Below are 23797 nucleotides of genomic sequence, written 5' to 3' on the forward strand. Positions count from 1 at the left end.
TTAAACTCTTCATCTCACCTCCCCCCTTGTTTCTGTGTCTCCAGCCTTGTGCGCAGCCGCTCCCTGCCCTGTAGAAGCTGTCAATCAGGTAGCGTGGTATCGTAGGATGTCCCGGAGCCCCGAGGTGAAGGACGACCCCATGGAGTGCCCGCTGTGTATGGAACCGCTGGAGATCGACGACGTCAACTTCTTCCCTTGTACCTGCGGATACCAGATCTGCCGCTTCTGCTGGCATCGCATCCGGACCGACGAGAACGGCCTCTGTCCCGCCTGCAGGAAGGTAGATCACACTCTCCCCTATAGCCAGTTTAGCCTGGCACAGCTTGAGCACTTAATAAAGGCATTTCCGCCTTTATTAGATATTTCACAGTAGAGAGAGACTGGAAAGATTGGGCGAGAGAGAGAGCGGTCCTGGGTCTGATTCTGCAATTGCATCAGTTGTGTGTGTTTCTACATGAAGCATGAACCAGCCTTAGTAGTGGAAAAGTATCTGAGGGAGGGAGTTTACCTTTAATGGTGTCTCTGTGTTGCCTGCATGCATCGCACATGCAGCCCTACCCAGAAGACCCTGCGGTGTACAAGCCGCTGTCACAGGAGGAGCTGCAGAGGATAAAGAATGAGAAGAAGCAGAAGCAGAATGAGAAGAAGCAGAAGATCACAGAGAACCGCAAGCATCTGGCCAGTGTTCGCGTGGTCCAGAGGAACTTGGTGTTTGTAGTGGGGCTGTCTCAGAGGTTGGCCGACCCTGAGGTGAGATAAAACACACACACACACACACACACACACACACTCATGTTTTTTTACCACGGCGCTTTAGCCTTCAAGAGCGGAGTCGGATTTATCTAATAAATAAAAGGAAGTAAAAGTTGTATTATTGCAAAATTTAACTGACTATAAATCTTCACATCTTGGAAGAGATTTTAAACTCCATAATCCTCCTCTTGTATGTAAATGAATTTAGATGATGTCACTCAACAGGAGAACCTATGCTGTGTTTAAGAGATGTCAGAAAGTCAGAAATTTTGACTTCCTTCTAGGAAAAATGCTATGCAACTGCCCTTCCATCACTTTTAACATGTTTATAATCCTCAAAATACACTTTCCATTTTCAGCATTGCATGATTTTGGGCTGTCAGTTGCCCCTAAAAATCTAATTTGACTATGAATTGACTGAAATAAGCTGAGCTGATCAACTAGGGAGCTACAGAGCTGAGATAACTTTCAAATAAACTGATCATGAATTAGTAAACTGATCATTAATTAGTAAACCGATCATTAATTAGGCTAGATCTATATGGCATCGCCATAACCTGCCGTGGGACTGGACAGAATCTGGACTCGTTTCATTCCTCATGCCCTATTTTCTTCACCAGCCAACCTCGTCGTTTTGGTTTTCAGTGATTTATACAGAATTACTAATTACGGAGTTGGGTAATGATTGGAGACGCCCACGTGAAAGACCTTTTATTCTCCCACTCATAACTTAATAATGGAGCAGGTCTCCACAGTCTTTCATTGCTTGCTTTTACTATAATTAATATTGGTAGGATTAAGATGGAGCTAAGGATGTCCAGCCAAGCTGCTTCAGCTCCTGGCTTTAATCACCAACAGAACAGCCTTTTTTAGGGCATCAGTGTTCAGACTGACCAGATGCGTCATAGAGCTAGTCTAGAGAGGTGGATGACAGAAATATAAAAATAAGTTCCTGCAGGGGAATGTTAGTTCACTATCGGCAGTTATTAGCCCTTAATCTGAATTGATTCTAATGCAACATTTTGATCAGTTTCCACAAGTACGCATCAATGTTGATATGGGCTATTGGCAACTTCAATCCAAAAATATGGGTATCTGCCTTCGGTTGAACCCTGCTGGTAATCATACATGATTAGATTTACCCAGAAATGAGATTATAAGTAGATAGAGTGTTGATTCTGTTGATCAGCCCTGGGTGAAATTGCAGTTGCAAAAATGATTAGCTTAATCTGCTTGGACTACCAGAGGGTTTACTGCATCAGGACAGTTCAGATAGCTTCAGGCAAGTTGTCAGTCACTGAATAGTAAATCCACTAAATCCACTTTTAAATGCTTTCCTGTGATTGTTTTGACATCCTGGGCTGAAACCATAAATGTATTTTTGCAAATGCTATTTGACCCTGGTCTGATGTTGGTAAAAATTTCAGTTAAGCTATGTCGTCTGTACTAGCTGCTATGTTCTATTCTTGAAATGAATGGTGTGTAATGCAACAGTAGCAGTTTAGTCTGCCAATATCTCTCCCACGCACAGCAGTCCTGGAAAACAACGACAGCAGAGTGGCCTCCGTGCCTGATGGCGTCCATGATGACGTTGCATACCATAAATATCCCTGAACATATTATTCATCTCTCTACCGAGGAGGGAAAGTGTCAGGCAGTCTAAAAGTGGCAAGTGGCAAACAAAACATTTATTAGAAACATTTATAAAGTACAAGGCCTTAGAAATGCTTCAACTCTCGGGACATGTGTGGCTCCTGCCCTCTCCAGCTAAAACCTGGGTCACACTACCAGACTGTTGAAATGTTGCCCAATGAGGGCAGTTCAGACTAAATGACTGGTGTGAAGTAAATGCTTGCTGTCCCATCAGGAAGCTGTTCACACCAGGCAATGGGGCAAAGATGAAGACAAGGGATCACACACTCCCCCATTCTGTCATTCAAAAACATTTTCCTATTTGTCCAGAACAGTTAATTGTAAATACAGTTACAAAATAGATGTTCTACTGTTTTTGCTTCATGGCATATAAACTACAGTTAACATTTACATTACAAATGTATTTTGAAGTGACAGGATAACACCGATGAAGAATTTTGACTTCTTTGACCTAATTTGTAACTGCGTACTTATGTGGATTGATCCAGGCATGTTGCCATTTTATACCATTTTATGAGATTTATTCCTCCAAATAAAATTGTATAACAACTTATCAAGAGTGAAGCAAGTGGAGCTGGAATATCTACTGTAAACTATCTACATGAGTGGAAGTTGTTAAAAGCAACTTCCGGTTCATTCTCTTTTTCTTCTCCCATACGCTTAACTCCCATTGGCTGTTGCCTGGATTACTGTCAGATGTCAGACTCGGTGACTCTTGGACCACTTTGGCCACTCTGGACCGACTAAATGAAGCACATTGGAAAAAGTATTGTTGAGCTCTTGACTGGTCTGGAGGCCGGCCCATTCATACTACAGGATAATCTGACCGACCATTGGGCCTGAGTGCCCCCCCTCCCAGCCCAGACTCGCCCAGACGGTCAGGATGTTCCAGTTGGGCTTATAATCAGTGTTAAAATCGTCTAGTGTGACCCGGCCTTAAGCGAGCCACACAGGCTAATTTTCCCTCCTGTCTGGACTGGTCCACTCTGTATTCACACCTCTATTTTCTCACTGTCAAACAACGAGCTGCCATGAGAGCTAAGAGATTACTGGTTTCTGTCTCTCTCCGTCTTTCGTTCTCTGTGTTTATCTGCATCCCTCTTTGTGTTTTGGAGGAAGAGGGTGGGAGGCCAGGCAGGCGAGACAGCTTTAGTCAAACAAAGGCCACAAAGAAATGGCCGATCTCTGCTCACAGCCAAGACTGACCAGAATGTCAAAATCCAGGCTCCTGCCAAGCAGCTCAGAGCTACAGACACCAACACAACACACACAACACTTCCTCTTGTTTCTAACTGCTTCTCTACATGCAGTAGGTGATTAATGATGATTAATTGTGGAAGAATAATGTATGATTGCCTTTTGTCTACGTAGTTGTACACTGTTTGCACATTGCTTTCCACTTCTGTTTTCATCTGAAAATAGCCCTATTTGTCTCTTATCCCAGTGAAAATATTCAGTGTTCTATAATTAATTCCCTGGTACTCTTAGGCTCTTTGCATTCATTAGGCCTCCATATTGTGATGCCCCCTGCAGTGCCATTCAGAACTACTGGCAGAAGAATAAAGTCAGATTTCACTGCACATGTGAGAAGAATAAAATAAATGCATCTACTGTCTCTTTGTACCAAACAGGTTCTGAAGAGGCCAGAGTATTTTGGGAAGTTTGGGAAGATTCACAAAGTGGTGATCAACAACAGCACATCATACGCCGGCTCACAAGTAAGTCCACAGACTTCCTGCCTGTTACAGATTAAGGGTATATTGATTTTCCATTGGGGATTATGGAGAACGGGACGTCTGTACCTGTACCAAAGCTGGAGGGTATCATTAATGAATCATGAATCATTTGACACAAAATATTGATTTAAAATTATTTTTTTACAAGCAAAATTTTCAAGCTTCCACCAAAACAGAACTGTAATGCAGTAACCAAGCAGTAATGTCTTTGTGGCACAAGGTGGCGCAAGTTAATTTGCTTAGAAATCGACAAAATCCACCGTACCTCTTGACTGCGGAGTTATATGATTAGTATCGGGATTCATATCGATCTAAGGAGAGGTTTGCATTTCTATTATGAATGATGTAGTGATGCATCTACTAATTTGAGCTTTTTCTCTGTTGTCTTTCTTCTTCTCCCAGGGGCCTAGTGCCAGTGCCTATGTCACTTACATTCGGTCTGAAGATGCCCTTAGAGCAATACAGTGTGTCAACAATGTAGTAGTAGATGGCAGAACACTTAAGGTAAGCTTGGAAGGATAAAGGTGATGTGTTTAGTGTCTGTACGCTAAGAACTTGAATAAAATGTATTGAAAACTTAAGACATCCTGGAAAATCAGGTATCACAATTCTCTTTGTAAAAATCACCAGAAATTCTTAGACAAAACTTTGTAGAGACTAGATATAAATAAAATAAATAAAAGCTATTAATATAATAAATTGATGGCTAATGTAATTATATCAAATAATTACATTTGTTGGTGTTTATTACTTCATAAGTGGTGTAACATTTTTATATAATAATAATTTGTGGTAATTACTGTCAACATCTTCATCATGTCGATCATTTTTAATTATAAAATGATTATAAATGTTATTACTGATTAGTGACCATTAGAGGTCTGCAACCTGACCCAAACCCGACGGGACCCGAGACTGTATGTCGGGTGTTGGCTGGGTCGGGCTTGGTTTTTAAATAAATAATTCGGGCTCGGTTGTTTTTTTTTCATGCGTGGAAAAAAGCACAATGTTTTATGCTCCTTGCTTTCTCCTGAAGCTCTGTGTCACACAGGCTGGGCATACACAGCCCCCCTCCCTCTGCTGAGCGCTGCTCTCTCTCTCTCTCTCTCTCTCTCCTCTCCTCTCCTCTCCGCTCTGTCACTGGTGCTGAAAGACGCACAGCGGCTACAGTACCAAAATGGGCTTTTTTCATTTTTGTTTTACTACTTCATTTTCTGTTTTACAAATGATAAAGGGAAAATCAAGTCCTTTATAAATGTTGTAGTATCTGCCATTTCTGACCAGCAAAACGGAAAATGCCTTCTATTTCCGTTTTTCATTTGTGGATTTTGATGTGGATTTTTTAATTTCCGTTTCTGAAAAGAAAATAGAATGACCAAAAAATACACGGACCACGAGGCTATGACTTTCAAATAGGAACGTTTTGATTTCGGGTTTCGGGTTGGGTTTGGGCTTCAAATGTTGCGTCACAGTCGGGCTTAGTTTTGGCTCGGGCCTGAACGGCTCGGTCTGGGCTCGGGCTTAATTTCCAGGCCCGTGCTGACCTCTAGTGACCATTAATGAGATTACCTAATTACCACATGCATTGGCATTACTCTAAGCCACTAACTATATGTTGACGTTATTCTAGAAATTTCCAAGTATCTTTTTTGTGTTTTCCAGGCCTCTTTAGGAACAACAAAATACTGCAGTTACTTTTTAAAGAGCATGCAGTGCCCTAAACCAGACTGCATGTATCTACACGAGCTTGGGGATGAAGCTGCTAGTTTTACGAAAGAGGAAATGCAGGTAAGATGAGCCTGGGGAACAGTCTGGAAGAAACCTGTGTGCTGCTAAACAAGGGCCCTGATGAAACTACAGTGAAATCTCCCAAATTCAGTTTTATTTGTTCCCATTTTGGGATTTCTCAGTTTTATTTTTCCCCAGTTTGCAGGATCTATATAGTTTTAATCCAGGCCTGGCAACCCTAATTTGTAATCCTAGTTTTGGTACCTTAGCGAGCGTATTTCACTGAAATACACAATGAAAATACACTATAGATAGTCATGTTTGTGTCATATCACCCCAGAAGCACATATATATTCAATGATAAACCTACCAGCGTCTTCACTGTTGTTGATTAATCCATGTGCAATCCATGTTTACATGCAACACATTGTAGGATGATAATCTTATCTTGTTTTGCATCATCACTTGCCTTTTGTAAATCGGATCTGTTATTGAATTGCCACAAAAGTATGTAAAATTAGATGTTTACATATGTCTATTTCAAGGTACTTCATTTATTTAGGCCTATGTTATTATTTAGAGAGAGAGATACAGGGGGAGAGAGACAGAGAGAGATTTCTTATTTCTTTCTTATTAGCATTTCTTATTTGAATGTCCTAAATATGCAAACATAAGAACAATTTATTTAAATAAATTCCACATTTTGATACCAGATTTCTCTGCCCTCTGTCCAAAACAAAAACTCCCCCATGTACTTGGAGAGGAAGAGAAATCTGCTGGGCTTGCTGCTAAATTTGTAGAGAAATGGTTGAACTGACAAAGATATGACATTGCAGCGTGCTATACTGTGGTTTACTTAGCTGTGTTGAGCGTTACGTATATTGTAAAGGCCCAAAATGTAATAATTGACCATAATGTAATAACTGCCCATAATGTAATAAAATCAAATGTAATAAAGCCCATAACATAATAAAAATCCTCCAGCTGCCCTCCTGGGATTTTCATGCACTACATTCTCTAGAGTGTGCAGAGAATGGTGCGATAAACAAAAAACATCCAGTGGGCGGCAGTTCTGTGACGTCAGATGGGCAGACTTGTTCAAGCTAACAGAAAGGCCACAAATGCTCAAATAACAGCTCTTTGTAACAGTGGTGTGCAGAAGGGCATCTCTGGACGCACAACATGCCAAACCTTGAGGCTGATGGTCTACAGCAGCAAAAGACCACGCCGGGTTCCACTCCTATCACCTAAGAATAGGAAGATGAAGCTACAGTGGGCAGGTGATCACCAAAACTGGACGATTGAAGAATGGGAAAACGTTGCCCGGTCTGACGAATCTCAATTTCTGCTGCATCATGCAGATGGTAGGGTCAGAATTTGGCGTAAACAGCATGAATCCGTGGATCCATCCTGCCTTGTATCAACAGTGCTGGCTGGTGGTGGTGGTGTAATGGTGTGGGGAATGTTTTCTTGGCACCCATTAGGCCCCTTAATACCAATTGAACATCATTTGAATGCCACAGCATATACCTAAGCATTGTTGCTCACCATTTGCATCCCCTTATGGCCACAGTCTATCCTTTTTCAAATGGATACTTCCAGCAGCACGTCACAAAGCGCACACATCTCAAGCTGGTTCCACGAACATGACAGTGACTTCAGTTACTCCAATGGCCTGCACAGTCCCCAGATGTTGATCCAATAGCGCTCCTTTGGGTTGAGGTGGAATGGGAGGTTCGCAGCATGAATGTGTGATCGAAAAATCTGCGGGAATTGAAAGTCCTTGGGCAAGACTCCTAACGCTATACTCCCCTACCTCGGATATGAGAGAGACAAGAACAAAGCAAGTCATATTGGCTCGGATGTTGCCCAAGGTCCGCGTCAGATTTTAGGGAACCAGGACAATCTGATGATAGTTAGGCCACCGGAACAAATGGAAATACTGGAATGCTACTACAACAGCAAGCCCAATGAGAGGATATATGAAATGTATGTGGGAACTATGGATGCATAAAAGGCCACACTCACTAACAACCTACTAAACTTTTTATTTATTTATTTATTTTTGGCTTACAGGCAGGAAAGCACCAAGAGTACGAGCAGAAACTATTACAAGATCTCTACAAAATGAACCCTACCTTCCTACAGACCTCGGCTACGGCAGGGGAGAAACCAAAGGGCAAATTCAACTCTTTACAAAGGTACTCTTCTCTTATGTCTGCCTGTCTACTGCTGCATTTACCTATTTAGAACTGCAGTTTTAAGGATTTCAATACCCAGAAATCATTGACTTGAGATAATGAGAAAGATTTTATCCATGGGGGGATTTTATCCATTGTATCAATGGAGATGTGCACGCATGCCTCCAAGTCATGCTATTCAATCCAACTTTTATTTTTGTTTCATCTCCTCCTTTCCTTTCCTGTCTCTGTCCTTCCATAGATCCAACAGTACCAACAAAGATGGCTGGCCGTCGTTACAGCCGTCTGGTAAGACGGCCAACGGTCTGTCGTCAGACCACAGGAAGAGTCCCCCATTGGACGGCTCGGACTCTGAACACATGACCCCTGAGGGGCCCGAACCCGACCTCAGCCTGGGCCCTGTAGCGGCCCTCTCCCCTTTCTCTTCAAACTGTGACCCCGCCAGGTAAACTTGAACCGCCCTCATCTTTACACCTCCATCCTTTTATTTTTCTCTTGGTCATATGTCTTTTGTTTTTTCCTTTTACTCTTAAATTACATGCTTGCCAGCTTGAAGTGTCTTTGCAAATAATGTAATCAAATCAACAGCTCACTACTACAACTTGACAACTAACGTTACTGCTAAAATACACATAGCAAACCCTACTATACTAACGTTACATCCTCAACAAAGGATGAAGCCCACTTAATCCCACCCCATTGAAGCCCACCAACGAAGAAGAAACCTAAATCAAACAATCTAATGTTGTAAAATGATACAACTTACCTTATCAGGAAACCAGGGAACTTTAAATGAATGTTCTACTAGCTAGCCAAACGCTTCCACAAGCAAGTTGAATCATAAAGAAATGTGAAATGGAAAAATCAATCTTCCAATGAATCTACAGTGAAAATATAGCATCAAATGCAAAAATAGCATCAGCAGGAGCATCAGCTGGTCTATAAAGGTTATTACCTCAACATGGCAGTTCAACAAGGACCTAATGAAAATACTACAGGCTCTTAGACACACCAGCACATGGAGATGCTGGACCTTCTGGCAAGCAGAAATCCATCATAAAGAAACCAACACCTCCTTATTGATGCTGACAGTCTCAAATGAGGTTTCTCCTTTCCTGGACTGCTGGACCTCCTGGAGTGTTTCAGTGGTTGATTCTGTTCACCATAATTCTCCTAATTTCATTTTGCAGCCCCAGTGACAAACTGCCAGACATCATCAGTATAGGCAACGGTGAAACCTCACAACTGGTAAGAAATCTCTCTTTTACTTGGAATGCAGCAGTGCCAGTGTACCAGACACTGTTCTTTTTATTATTGCTTAAAAAAAATCCCAGCCATTCAGTATTACTGACTGCCAATTAAGGGTACAAGAACACCTGCAGTTTATTTTCTTTGGTCTGAACCATAGTGGAAAAGTTTATTTTGTTGCATTTTTATGTTTAGTTTGTTTAGGTTCACACTGCCCAGTTACAAGTGAACCAGGGCTTGTAAACAAAAGTCACATGGACTAAATTCTGTTCTTGTTTTCTGGTACTTTGCGTCTTATAAATGGAACAGACTGCAAAGCACTTTAAAGTTAGAATTTATTGTCCCCATCAATGACTGTAAAGCAATGACATCCCATTCTCTATGATATTTCTTTTCATAATGTATGTCCCTGTATGTTGCCGACTGTTTGACTGAATTGCATTGTGTATTTTCTTCGTCATTTTTATTAATACGTTTTGTTCTCGGGTCTCTTGGAAAATATTTCCTGATCTCAATAAGACTACCTTATTAAATAAAGGATTAATGAAATGACAACCTCCCCACCTTCTCTCCCCAGCTCCCGGGCAGTGACTCTCCATCGCCCCCTCCTGGCCTTAGTAAGCCCAGCCTGGTAGTTCCCATCAGCGTTGCAGGCCTTACAGCTCGTTCCCCGTTTGAGGGGGCCGCTGCAGAGTCCCAGTCTCTGTTCTCGGACAACAGCAACTTCCGGCACCCCAACCCCCTCCCCAGCGGCCTGGCCGGCTTCCCCAGCTCCTCACACAGCAACTCTGACTGGCCCACAGCACCAGAACCACAAAGCCTCTTCACCTCAGGTGGGCTTTCTGGAGGAAAAAAATGACTGTGTGTACAAAGAGGCTTGTTTGTCAAGCAAGGGTTGAAGATGGTTAATCTTCCTTAAAAAGGCCCTTGAAAAGTCTTGAATTATCTAAGATCGAGGCCTTAAAAGCTATTAAAATGTCTCGAATACAATAATTAGAGGTCTTTTTACACCATGTCATCTGGTACATTTCAAATTGGATAATGCTATTGACAGATTCTTTACATTCAGTTTAGGTGAGACAGAGTTGGAAAGTAAGACAGATGAAATAAGACGAATGCCATGAATTGTGTTTTCACCAAAAGATGTGAATGGGACCAGCAGTAGTGTTGGTTTGATTTTCTTATGTTGTATTACATTACTGCACTTCCAGTTGGTCACAGTAAAATTGACCCACATGCATGTCCACTCTTGGATTAATACAGAACAGGGTGAATACAATATGATAAACATGTTGGACTTCATGTCCCTAAACATTTAATTTCCCGGTGTATTTTTCTTAGACTGCTCATTTAGAGTTTCAGAACTTTCATTAGCTATGTTCAATCAGAAATAGGCTGTTTTGCCAGATTTTTGTTTCTTTATTTTGGTTGTTAAATTGGTCTAAAATCCAATTCCCTGTAGCATGAAATATTTGGCTCTCTGAAAACTGCAGACACCCCGGATAATCTGCTGTCTCTTCCTCGCTCTGTCCGCAGATACCATCCCAGTGTCGTCCTCCACAGACTGGCAGGCCGCCTTTGGCTTCGGCTCATCCAAACAGCAGCAGCAGGAGGACGACCTGGGCTTCGACCCCTTCGACATCACCCGCAAGGCACTGGCCGACCTCATAGAGAAGGAGCTTTCTGTTCAGGACAGCTTCACCTCCTCCCTGTCGCCCGGCTCTTTCCCCCACAGCCCCCACGGCCTCCTACCCACCAAAGGCCTTGGCCCCCCGGGGGGTCTCCTGCCCTCCAACCACTTCCCGCCCAACTCCGGCCTCCCTCACCGCTTCTCCCAGCACCAGCACCCTCACCACGGACTCAACAGCTCCTTCAGCTACCCCGGGCACCCTCAGTCTTTCTCGTCGTCCTGCTCTTCCACCTCCTCCTCGGCTGCCCGCCAGTCCTGGATGGGCGTGGCTCCAGCCTCGTCACGCAGTAACTTTGCGCACTTGAACCACACAGTCAGCCCAACAGCCTCCACCTCACACAGCAGCTTCTTGGACTTGACTATCCTGCCAGGGCATCACAGTACTGGGCTAGGAGGAATCCCTATCACAGGTAAGACAGGATCAGTGAGATTTGACCTCTGCTGATGTTCTGTTGTCTAGCTGTTACTGTGCGTTACAGCTGCACATCCTACAAATTGCATCTTTAATCCAACACTCTATCCCAGTTCACCTGCTTGTTTTACTGAAGCTTTCCAGTCTAGCTGTACACTTCATCTGGACTGGAAAGCACAGAACACAGGGAGGCTTCTTCTGTCCAAGTAAAGCGGTTCTGTGGACAGTTCTGCAGAATAGGCAAAGAGCTGGGAAGCTCAGCTGATTTCCACAAATGAACAATCCATGACATCATTTTAGCCCATTACATTGTGGGTAAGTGTACAGCTCATTCAGTTGACCACTGGGTGGCAGCACATCATTTGTTTCTGGCTGAAACCACAACGTACAGTGTGTTAGAGATTAGATGGCTTCTAGCAGAGAGGAAGAATGGAAGGCCTATGATTTGAATCTTTATATCAAGCTGATAATGGGTCATGCTGACAATGCTGTAACACTGCTGTTAATTATGCTGTGCTGCAGTTTTTTATACTTAAGCTTGTATTTTTAGGCTTTGTTCAGGCTGTCTCAGCTACGTATTTCACACTCCCCCCCCCCCCCCCCCCCCAACTCATACAGAACTTCTGGGAAAACGTTCATCAGAGGGAAGAGAAATGCATCTGGCAGCAGAGGGGAGCGATGGCAGACTGTACCTTAGTATCGTCTCACATCACCAAGCACAGGCCCAGTCCCAGCTCTGCCAGTTCAACTCTCAGTTTAGCCCAGTGCCTACTCTAGTAGCAAATCACCTTCCAGATCACTTAAGGTGAAGACGTAGGAGAGCCACTGACAGGATCCGGCTGTGATCTTCATTACACGTTAAATGTATTGAGCTAATGAAGTTGCTCCAAGCAAGTGTTTACCAAGTCGGGAGCTGTTTATCTGTGATAAGAAGAGAGATGGAAAAAGTGAAATTTCCTGGAGGCTTGGTAAAGCTTGACAGTGGCCACAGGGTGTAGACTTACCTGAAATCCCCTTTGTGAGGCGCGCTGATTTAAAGAAATCATCCCTCGTCTTTCCAGACAGCAGACAGACCAGACGCTCTTGAAGGAAATGTGAAGTGCTGCTTTATGAGCAAGGCCAAGCGATGAATAGAAATGTTTTTCTTGGGTGTTTTTTAAACAAACCATGGATTATAGAAGCTCTTACACTAGTGTCTAGCTATTTTCAGTGGCTGTGTGGGTTAGTTTGATATTGCCATCCCTATGTGAGACCATCGGACTGACAAGTGTACTACTGCCTTGTAAGGTTAGGCGATTTGACCAATACATCAGGGATTGGCGATATAATGTGTTGACGATTGGCTAGTAGGAGAATGTACACATGATGATTTTGTTCATTCAAATCAAACATATCGCAAAGAAGAAAACACCATGTATGTTGACATTATAACCAATGCATGCAAACATACATTATTTAGGAACAACCTATGAACTCATGGTTGGAAATGCAATATTTAAAAGTTGGAGGCTTTTAGTGATAGTGAGCCAAACATAGCTGTAGTTACTGCACATGTCATCTGGGAAATGCCAAGCAATGCCTGCTTCATATCAAGTTTTGATTGAAAACCTTAAGGACAGTGGCATCTGGAAAATCCTTGTAGTTATGAGTAAGAGCAAAGTAGTAAGCCTAGTCTGTCAACTACTAAAATCCCTTGAGACAGGAGCTTTGAAAACAAGTCCTCCGAAGGGTTAGCACATAAACATAGCACATAAATAATGTGTATGACTTGTTTCATGATACATTCATGCATGAATGATTAGCATATATGCCTCATTTAAACATTTAACATTCAGCGTGATTTAACGATTACATTATGGTTTAGATTTCAAAATATGAATATGAATGCGTCCTTTACCAATCAAGGAGTGTTTGAGATCAACAATTTTTAATCAGGCCAGCCATTGTTCTCCTGAAAATGCAAAAAAAAAAAGGTTTTTGAAATTTGAAATCCGTAATTTGATCATCTTATATAAATATTACATAATTGTTTAATGAAACTATACAGTTTTATAACCACAAAACATACTCAAATGGACTGATTTTATTTGGTGGTTACTGTGCTGATGTGGAGTTGAAGGTATATTCATAAAGGCTGGAATCCAAGGACAGTATTTTCCTTTTTTGTAATTTTATGTCTGTGGTTTTTAGAAACCATGTACTCAAAAAATAAAAGAGTAGGAGCAAAAAAAGAAAGTAGGAGCACTAAAGTAATTTCTGTGATATGGAGGTTATTATCACATGATTATATTTGACTCTTTCTTAATGGGAGGTAGTTAAAATTTTCCATTTTCCTTTAGTGCCACTTTAGTACCATTTCAGTTATACTGCAAAAACACTTAAAACTCCACAGATTGCATCACAATTTTTGAGAAAAGCCACTGCAAAATCAAGCAATTTTGGTCACAATCACAAAAGAAAACTTCTTGAAAATCCTGGAGCGAATGTCAGGATTCATTCCCTAGTCTGCCATCAGCCTCAGTATCCACCCTGTGAGTGATAAGAACCCACAGAGCACACATCAGTTTTGCTGAGCGCCTCCTTCGCTCTCTTCCAATTCGTCCAGGAGCTCTGTGTTTGGCTGTTGCCCCGGACGCAGCCCGTCCTCATTGGTCAGTCCCTCACCACGGCCCGCCCTGGTAGACCTGGTTTTAATAACACCAGCGAGGTGCGGAGGGAATGCCAGTTCCGCTCCTACTTTTCCGTCTGCCTCAGCAGCGGCCGTGCCGAATGCTAATTTAATTTAGCGTGGTCCAGCAGCCTCTCCATCTTTATTCAGCCTCCCTCTCGACCTCTAGCTCGTCGTCAGGAGGGAGGCCAGACAGGCAGCCATGTTTTCTCCTCCTGCCTGTCCTGCTGGAGAGATGGAGCCAGATAAATGAGCAGCAAATGGAAAATGATGTATTGTGTCAGATTGTTGTGACGACTCAGCAGCACCCGGCTGACTGTAGTCGGTGTATTATTGATGAGGCTGGAAAGAGGTAGATAGCTATACAGAAATAGACCAGTCAAACCGAGCAGCTTTTTCTCCCGCAGGTCGGACGTCTGAAATGCAGCGACTGCATGATGTTCGGCTGATTTGCCCTCACAATTGTCCAGTGTGTGTGAGCTGCAATCATCTCATTAACAATTTATCTGTAATGAAGCTAGCAATGTCCAAACAGAAGATATTGGTTGTAAAATGGAAGCAATTAAAGAAGATGAGGCTACATTGGCAGGCGACCTTTCCCTAATAGCACCATCATAAAAGAGATCCAACTAATTTAATGGTAAATAATTCCGCCCACTGGAGGAGTGGCATTCTATAACTTTGTTAAAATTGATTTTGAAACCAGCTCTCTGTCTCATGAATTAAACATGGCAGCACTTGTTTATCTGCGGATGCAAATGGCAACATAGGTGATGATGTTAATGCCAGCCATGCTTCCCCGCCTGACTGGCCGATTAAAATGAAAAGAAGGGGCTTGGCGAGGGCTGAGGGAGGATCACAGGGGAATACTGAGGGGACACTTGTCTCCTCTTAATAATTCATGTTTTTGGAGTTGTGACTTGACATTATTTAATACAGTAGCTTAATGTAATTAATGGAATTTGCGTTGGAATTAATGTCTTAAGTGATGGCTATGGTAGCAGTCAGCCCACGATATGTGTTGTTATAAAAGGCTTATAGCATTGCGACAGATTTTGCCATCCCTTAGCCATCTTTTGAGAAGCTAGCTGTGTGGGTTAATGAATAAGTCCACCAACAGTCATCCTGTCAATTAGTATTTATTATTCATAGAGCCATGGTAACTGGAAAGGCTCTTCCTCGCGAGGCCTGGTGTCTACAGTCTCTCATTAGACGGTGCTCTAAATGAGCCCAGCTCCCAACCACAGCACATCCATACTGCTGTTGGGCTGCAAGAGAAAACATGGCAGCTGAATAATTAGCCCACTTCTGCAGCCTCTCCTGACTCGATACCAAGTCTTCCTGCCTCGAGTACATTGCCAGGATGTTATTGGCACCCACCTGCCCTGACTAACCTTTTCACTTTAATGTTTGGTTTTCTTTGCACACATTAGTTTTTTATGCAATTTTTCAATATTTTTTGGACTTAAATTCTTTATTAAAGGCAGTAATGTATCCCAGCGGTGCCCTACCATTGAATAGGCGGGGGGTCACCCTGCCTTAAAGAGCTGCTAACCGTGGAGAGTTTTAGTGTCCCATGATGGTCTAAATGCTGTTTCAGAGGCTTTTCCACCCTGACAAGAAAATAAATCTGGGGGAAATACTGAATACTTGTCTTTTTTGGCATGAAAATTATTCAGTTGAAAGACACTGAATATCGGAATATCGGCAGCTTCACAAAAATATTGGTATCAGCCCTCAATAACCCGTATCTGTCGAATCCTAGTGTGTTCATGTGATGCAGCAGCAGTGTGTTTCCCGTTGATGAACAGTCTCGGTCACCTCGGTGTCAGCGGTCACGACGGTTCCGGCTGTGACAGATGACTGTAGAACATTCCAGTCATGCTTTCCTCAGAAGCATAAAGACATGGCTCTTGAGGCCGGGTGACAAGGTGTGTGTGTGTGTGTGTGGAAGCTGGTTAAAAGAAGACACGCTCTCCAGTCCCCCAGGTCTCTGTGCGGCCATGGCAGTATTATTAAGTTGTAGGTGGCACATGTTTACGGGGGGCAGGTTTGCTGTGTTCTGCCCGCCTGCCGCAGAGGGTACAATTACCTTCGCAGCTCTCCCCTGTTTCTGGATACAGGATGCTGCCTGCTGCACTCCATTCTAAGCGTCTCAGGAGAATGCCTGTCTGGCAGAGGCTAAAGCCTGATGTACTTTTTTTTTGTGAGATTTCTATATATATAAATATATATATTTTTTTTTTTGGGCAGAGAAGGCAGCTAGTTGGTCCGTGGGGAGAAGCAAAGATGAGATGAGCTGGGCCAGCGCAGCGAACCCTCCCCCTATCCACCCGGTTACTCCTTTCCCCTTTTTCTTCACCTCCTTTTCTGCAAAGTAAACCTCGGCCCTGCCCTGACCTCTACCCCCCACCCCCCACCCCACCCCACCCCAGACTGGCAGTGGACCAGATCCTGGAGCTCTCCGTCTCAATAAAAGAAAAAAAATCTGTTTATTTTGGCGCTAGTCCACAGATGAATTGCTGTATTATTTAAACAGCCTCGCCTCCCTTGCTAGTAGCCTACTGGAGAATGAGGAAGACAGGAGACCATTTCACTGTATAATATTGAATATAATTAAATAGTATTTTTGTTTTATATCCTCAAGCCTCAAGCACAGGGTCCACAATTAATAACCTACTAAGTGACAAATGCTGGTAATATTTGTCTTTGGTGGATAAATCAATAATGGCCACCCTCCACTCTGGACAATATCTTTTTTAGATTATTTAGACATTTGAATGCCATGGTTATATTCAGTCTTTGGTCTTTACCTGTTCTCAAACATTGTCCCTGCTGGCCACTGTACACTCTCTATGACCATGAGCCAATCAAATCAATGGCTCTGTATCAAACAGGCTCCTGATTGGCTGCCTGCTGCACTGCTTTACACCAAGTGGTAGTGACTATAGTTCCTGGATTGTGTAGCCTAACATTAGTTGAACATGAACATTATTCCAGTGTGGTTACACATGGCAGGTGTGAGGCTGAAGATTCATTGTTTCATACAGTACCCACCTCGGTGCACAGAATAGCATTGAAAATGGCAAGGGTGACATATTTCAATGAAAAATGTAAATTAAATATCTTGAAAATTACTCTTGGCAGGTAATGTTTTCTTTAGTTTGTCAGCCCTTGGCAGCGGGGACAAAAGTTAATTTCAGACACTGTTCAATGCATTTGAGAGAAATTAGAGCAGTAGATTGCTGGGTTTATGAAATCTACGGTTTGTTTTGGTGGTGTCTTCATAGAGGACAAGTCATGGTGTGAGAGAGCTGGAGTTTTGCTAGCAGTGTTGATTTTCTAAGAGCTGCATCTCTCCCTCTGTTTCCATGCAGAAAACAGCGGTTGTGTAGAGAGTATAAATGTGAAAGAGTGGCAAGACGGCCTCAGAGCGCTCTTACCCAACATCAACATCAACTTTGGAGGGCTGCCCAACACCTTGTCTTCCTCTTCCTCGTCCTCATCCTCGTCCAGCGTCAACCACACGGGGGCACCGGTGGGCTCGGGGGGCATCTCTCACAGCCTTAGCTGGGATGGCACAGCCAGCTGGATGGACCCAGCCATCATCACAGGTAGGACGCAATGCCTGCTCAAGGGCTCTGTGATCCCGGCAGGAACTAAGGACGCGATCACACCAAGCGTGCTTGGAGTGGTTTATTGGAACTCTGAAGCGGCTTTAGTTTGGTTTGTTTGGTCAGGCGGGAACAATGCCATTCAAACTCAGGTGGCACTAAATGACCGCAACAAGACACCTGAAAATGCGCATCACAGTCCTCTTCCAAGAAAACTGCAGTGAGGTTCGTTAGGAGTGAGAACGTAACCTGAACCAACTACAGGAATTGATCCCAAAACGCAAGGGTTTATGGGATAAGGAGAACGATGTTGGACTAATGGCACCAAAATACTCAACTATTTGTTTTGAGTGAGCCGTAGCCTATATTTTTCTTACCAGTGAATGAATGTAGTGCAAATACTTTTACCAAACGTGACTGGCCTTTGTATTACTGTAGGACGCTCATGGTGTACTGTAAGTAGCAGCACTGCGCACTTTTTGGTGGCGTTGGCCTGTGCCAGGATGTTACGATGACAATATATATCCATTCGCGTGTGGCATCAATTTATCTGTCAGAGAGAGGCTGGAGAAGCGCCCCCCCCCCCCCCCCCCCCCCCCCCCCCCCCCCCACCACCCCACCACGACTGGCCTGAGGCGCCATGCTTCCCACTGGGAAGAAATGATGCTCATAACATCTGCCTCGGGGCTTAGAACGGCAAATCTCTTCCCACTCTGTAGTTTGTGTGTTTATGTAATGATGATTGCTTTCCGTCTAACCCTTATGTGAGAGACCGCGGTCCTGAACCACCCCAAGATGCCTGTTGCTTTGAAACATCTATGAAGGAGAGAACCTCTGGCTTCTGTGATAAGGAGACTCGTTGCCGACCCTGAAGCTTTTCTAATGTGTGGTGTTTGGTCTTGTTCTGAAGCCACAGGCTCACATCAGTAGGGGATTTGGGCTAAGAAACAATTACCTGCCAAGAATTAATTTGTACCACCCAAATAATTAATATACATTTTTCATAGAAATATGTCACCCCACCAGTTTGCAATGGTATTTTGTGCATAGAATCAGGTACTGTGTGAAACATTCAATAAACATTCAGTGACTCGCCACATGGGATTAAAACAGCATCTTAACAGGCAGCCTATCAGGAGCCGCTTTGCTTTGATTTGATTGGCTCACGGTCAGAGAGAGTGAACAGTGGTCAGCAGGGACAAAGTCTGAGAACAGGTAAAGACCAAAGACTGTATATAACATTCAAGTGTTATCATCTCAAAAACTTACCGTCCAGTGTGTGACCCTTAATGATTTACTCACCAAAGACACATTTTACCGGCATTGGTGCTTGGTGGGTGGTGATTTCAGACCAGCCACCAACAGTTGAAGCAGTCAAATGGGCATTTTTCGAAAACCCAGCGTCGACAGTATTTCTCCCAGGTGATGTTCAGAAATATGCTCTCTCCCCAGGTCTTGGTGGCCAGGAGGAATGGCCTGGATTTGAGAAGAGCTGCTGTGCTGGCTAAGGGATTTCCTCTGTTATGCTATTGAGTTTCACCACTAAGTCGTGGCTCCGGGCTTTGTACTGCAGGACAGGTCTACGGGGGGACGAGCCAGCTCCTTCCAACTGCTCGGTGTAATGGAAGGCGATCGATCCCCTCTGTCTGAGCCTCTGGCTTCAGTACCAGCCTCTCTTATCTCGGCCCCGCGGCCCCGCCCAGAGCATCGATCTACAGACAGGCTGGTCGGTGATGATCGCTGTAGACGGCCCGCTGCTTACTCTGTGATGCTGACAAATCTGGCCATGTCTGTCAGATCACAGCATAGAGATTCAGCTCGTCTTCCTCTACAGGACTCGTCTGTGGAGGGGAGCTCTCTATGTCTGTGACACGAAGGGGGGGTTGTGGATCAGTCAGCGTCCGTTTGTTCATTCGTTCGTTCATCTATCCGGCCGTGACGCACAATATCTCCAACAATGCTGATTAGATTTTGACAAAACTTTGCACTGATTACCCCAAGTAGGTGCTACAATTACAGGTCAAAGGACATATTTGTCACTGATTGGCCCTGAGGGGGACTGCGTGATTGGTGGGGGATGACATATTGAGATGTAATGCTGCCAATGGAGGTAGCGTTGGGTTCGAGAAGTGGGCTTGTGACCAGCAGGTTGTCGATTCAAATCCCTGGACCAGCTGGAAAATGTGGGTGGGGAAAGTGAATGAGTAACACTCTCCCCTCCTTCCTTTATCCAAGGAAAGTCAGAAAGCCAGGAAGTGTATTGTTACTCCCGCCCTCCTCCCCCTCACTTGGTCAAGTTCCCGCTCCAACATGAGCTGCCGTCTAGCCTGAGGCTGAGGTAACCGCCACTGTAAAGCCTCCACAGGTGTTGAAGAAGCAGACGGAGAACGCAGCCAATCTGCAATAACAAAAAAAGCAACGCTGAAGTTCATTGTGTTTTTGAAGGTTTAGCTTTGCTGTTTCTTTTTCTTACTGCTTTCCTCCATTGTTGTTGTTGCTGTGACTTCCCTGCTCTGTGGCCTCACCTTGATAGCCACAACCCAGGTCACTACTGGCCAAACAGCCCATACAATATGCCCGCAGCAAATGGTATATGCTCCAAAACATCCCAAAAGCCAATTTTAGGCAGTGTAGGTATGAAGACACAAGGTCACAGACACACTCAGACTGTTTATTTATTGGTATTTTAATGTGGAAAAGAAGCATGTTAGCTTTACAAACAAACAAAAATAAACTTTATTGTTGCCTTGTCCTCCATCTGTAATGTCCCTTGTCTCTCTGCAGGGATCCCGGCCTCCGGCGGCAATAGTCTGGAGTCTCTTCACGACGACAATCCTCCCCACTGGCTCAAGTCCCTGCAGGCCCTCACAGAGATGGACGCCCCGTCCGGCTCCGCGGCGCCCCCCCAGCCCCCACACAGCGGCCCCTTCGGGAGCCAGCCCCCTCCCCACAGACCCGGCTGGGCGCCCTACCCGTCCCCAGCCGCCCAGTTCCACTCCCCCCCGCCGGGCTTCCAGACGGCCTTCAGACCGCCCGGCCAGACCCAGACAGACCTGCTACAGAGTGCCGCCGTCGACCGCCACTAGGGACCGTCAATGTAAACCTTAACCCCTCCACCATCCACAGAGAATCACTCAACCAAATCAGCAGAGATACAGTACAAAACTATTAACGAATAATAAGACGACGATATACTATTTTCATTTCTTCCTCCTCCTGATCTTCTGAGCTGTTGTGTTTCTTGTCTTGGTTTTTGATTGGTTGTTGAAGTTGGTCTAGGCGCGCTACCCCAGCCACACCTCCTAACACTGTCCGACAGCATCATGATTACGCAGCACTACCGGGAGCTTCCCATCCGCTCAAACGAGAGGCGTATTCCCTGTGATTGGCCGAGAATTGTCAGGGATTTCCAGAGTTTGTAGAATTATGTGTAAGTAGTGGTGATCCAGATATTAGAGAATTGGATCTCGAGGGAAAATACACTCATCTTGTTGAGGAAATAAGACAATGTTTGAGAGGCGCTTTGGAATAGAAACAATTGACTGATGTTGTGTAAGTCTCGGAACACAATTGAACGCGTCTGCCTTCAAACGATTTGCCAGGAAAGCTCATCCTCAATCTGTCTACATGAGAGAAGCTGCTTCCCAGGTTTCCCAAACGATTCCGGGAAACCTGCTGTGTCTAAGATGTAGGGCTGTGCAAAAAAATCGATACAGCTGAGTTGTATTGCAATATTTTTTTCCACGATACTGTATCAATTTTCCAGCCCCTCGTATCGATACATAAAAAAAAAATTATTCATGTTTTAAACTGATTTAAAATGTCCTTAAATTTCCCTCAAAATCCTTTGAATTAAATAGTTTTGACTCAATTTGTCCGCTGAGTTATCAATATAATGTGATGTACATATTAGACCAAACGACCAGTGCCGTGGATGCCCCGTAGTGTGGCCGTAATGCCCCTTCTAAAATTAACTATCCACATGGCCAGTTTGGCATGCCCTGTTTTGAACTGGCCGTTGTGCCCTTGAAAGAAAGTTGCAGATTTCCTCATTTAAAACTACATGTGATGCAGCAAATAAACAAACTCACGTTTCCCAGAGTCTCCGTCATCACGCTGGACATCAACAGTAGCGCGAGATTTCTCCCACTCCCGCAAATATATGTGTAACGTTAACGTAAACATTAACAGCTAATTATTAATTAAACTGAGAGGGAGAGTGAGAAGCCATCGCTAACTGCTAAGCTATCGCTAGCTGCTAAGCTAAGTAACTAGCAGATCTGAAAAGCGTGTAAACAACTGTGGGATTAGCGAGAAAGTCGCTAAAAGAAGGAGAGAGCTATGAGTGCTTGAGCAGAACTAGTGTAAATTTGAGAGGGAGGGTTGAGAGCAGCAAAAACGCTATCAGTAGCGGTAGCCTGCATGAGGCGTTTAGGGAACATCGGTAAATTGTAGCGTCTACCGATAATCTGCATGAGGCGTTTAGGGGACATCTGTAATTTGTAGCTACAGAAAATAACCTGGGTTACACTTACGTTATCGTGTGTTACTGGACATGTAACTAACTGCAGTCTGAGCCATCTTACATATGTGCTGTATCACACTGCAGCACTTAATTTTTCTATTAGGATATTTATTTTGTTGAGGAAAAAGGACTGAAAAAAGGATTATAATAACCATTGGTTTTGGCCTTGGTGCCCTAGATTTTGGCCGCGATGTCCCAATAAATTTGTATTTATCAAAGGCCAAAGTGGCCTTGCCCTAAAAAAAGTATTGCAATGTTCGCAATATGTATCGTATCGCAGTGTATCGTGATACAATCGTATCGTGACCCATGTATCGTGATACGTATCGTATCGTGAGGTCCTTGCCAATACCCAGCCTTACTAAGATGCAGGGCCTCGATTCTTTGATCAGGAGGCAACTTTAGCTTTTTTTAATTCACAGGATCAAAGGAATTATGGGGAGAAATTGAAAAGCAAAATCTAAGGCTGATCTGATTTGATGGGACGAGATGCAATGTCTGTACTCCACTGAGTATTGCTATGTTTGTTTCGCTGTAAACAGGCTTGGGGTCTGTCCCATTGTCTAAAAGTCTTGCTAGAAACGGTCAGGAGGTCTGGATTTCAGGAGCGCTGGGAGGGGTGGTTTAGTTAGAGAATTCACCCTCTACCCCCACGAAATCTGTCCGCCAAACCTCTGTATCAGAGGGTAGAAGGGAGACAGACTGGCACTAGATGTGAAGCATCTCAGTACAGAGTGGGCTTAACGCAGTCGGTGCCACTGTGTGGCGCTCACTGGCAGTTGCCATCACTCAGAGACCTCTCCCAATGGTCCTAGATCGGGTTATGGCTGATTGCAGTAATTGTTCCTGTTCATGTTTTGGCCTGTACTACACTAATGCGGTCAGGTGGTTTGTATTTGTTTGTTCAGACAGAGAAAGCACTTAGTTTAGTGTTCATTTGTTGAATGTTTCGCTTTTAGAGATTTAAATCAGGGTAAAGAGTTATATTTTGAACATTTCAAAAGAATATTTGTTTTTAATTGGATTAGGCTGCAGCTGGAAGTTCTGTCGAATCAATCTGTTCATCTCACATGGCTCCTTAAGTCTAAAGTAGGATCGGCGACATTTTCCCACTTAGCTCCTCGTCTTTTATTTCATAAGATTATTTCTTGAGGCTATGTGCGCTGGGATAGTAGTGCTGCAGGGCAACTCAAACAATCGGTAACATGAGGGGTACAACGCGTACCCCTTCATTATCCAAAACGTCCAATTATTTTTAATGGTCTTAAGTTGTTTTTTTTTTTTGCATAAGGTCCTGAAAACTTTCAGTATTCAACAGTATTCTTGAGGATTAATACACTGATGCAGTCTAACCATGGGTTGGTTTTACACAATGCTAAAAACATGAGTCTAAAATGAAGAGCTGAAGGAATTACGCCTCTACAGGTCTGGAAGAAAAAACAAACTAAATCTTAAATAAAAGAGAAAACATGACGTGTTGAGTTTGCTTCTTACTCATTACTCATCCTTCTTTGCAGGCGAACGAAGCAAGCTTCTTAATGATGTCATCTCTGCCAAAGTTAGACCAAG

General features: G+C 43.8%; 2 protein-coding genes across 3 annotated transcripts in view; both read left to right on the plus strand.

Annotated features, from left to right (window-relative positions):
* The window catches only part of LOC139925776 (toll-like receptor 6), a 311939-nt gene that overhangs the window by 13406 nt on the left and 274736 nt on the right, over positions 1–23797 (plus strand). The window lies entirely within an intron of this gene.
* Positions 107–20806, plus strand: cnot4b (CCR4-NOT transcription complex, subunit 4b). Of its 2 annotated transcripts, XM_071917275.2 has the most exons (12): positions 107–280; positions 553–750; positions 4038–4124; positions 4545–4646; positions 5805–5930; positions 7947–8071; positions 8313–8516; positions 9262–9319; positions 9897–10152; positions 10856–11419; positions 17467–17703; positions 20488–20806. In XM_071917275.2, the coding sequence occupies exons 1-12, from the start codon at positions 107–109 to the stop codon at positions 20787–20789; spliced, it is 2433 nt and encodes an 810-aa protein (XP_071773376.2). In that variant the 3' UTR covers positions 20790–20806. The 2 variants fall into 2 exon arrangements, with proteins under 2 accessions (XP_071773376.2, XP_078138193.1); XM_078282067.1 differs by lacking the exon at positions 17467–17703.

This window comes from Centroberyx gerrardi, chromosome 24, assembly GCF_048128805.1.
Source record: "Centroberyx gerrardi isolate f3 chromosome 24, fCenGer3.hap1.cur.20231027, whole genome shotgun sequence".
NCBI classification, from domain to species: Eukaryota; Metazoa; Chordata; class Actinopteri; order Beryciformes; family Berycidae; genus Centroberyx; species Centroberyx gerrardi.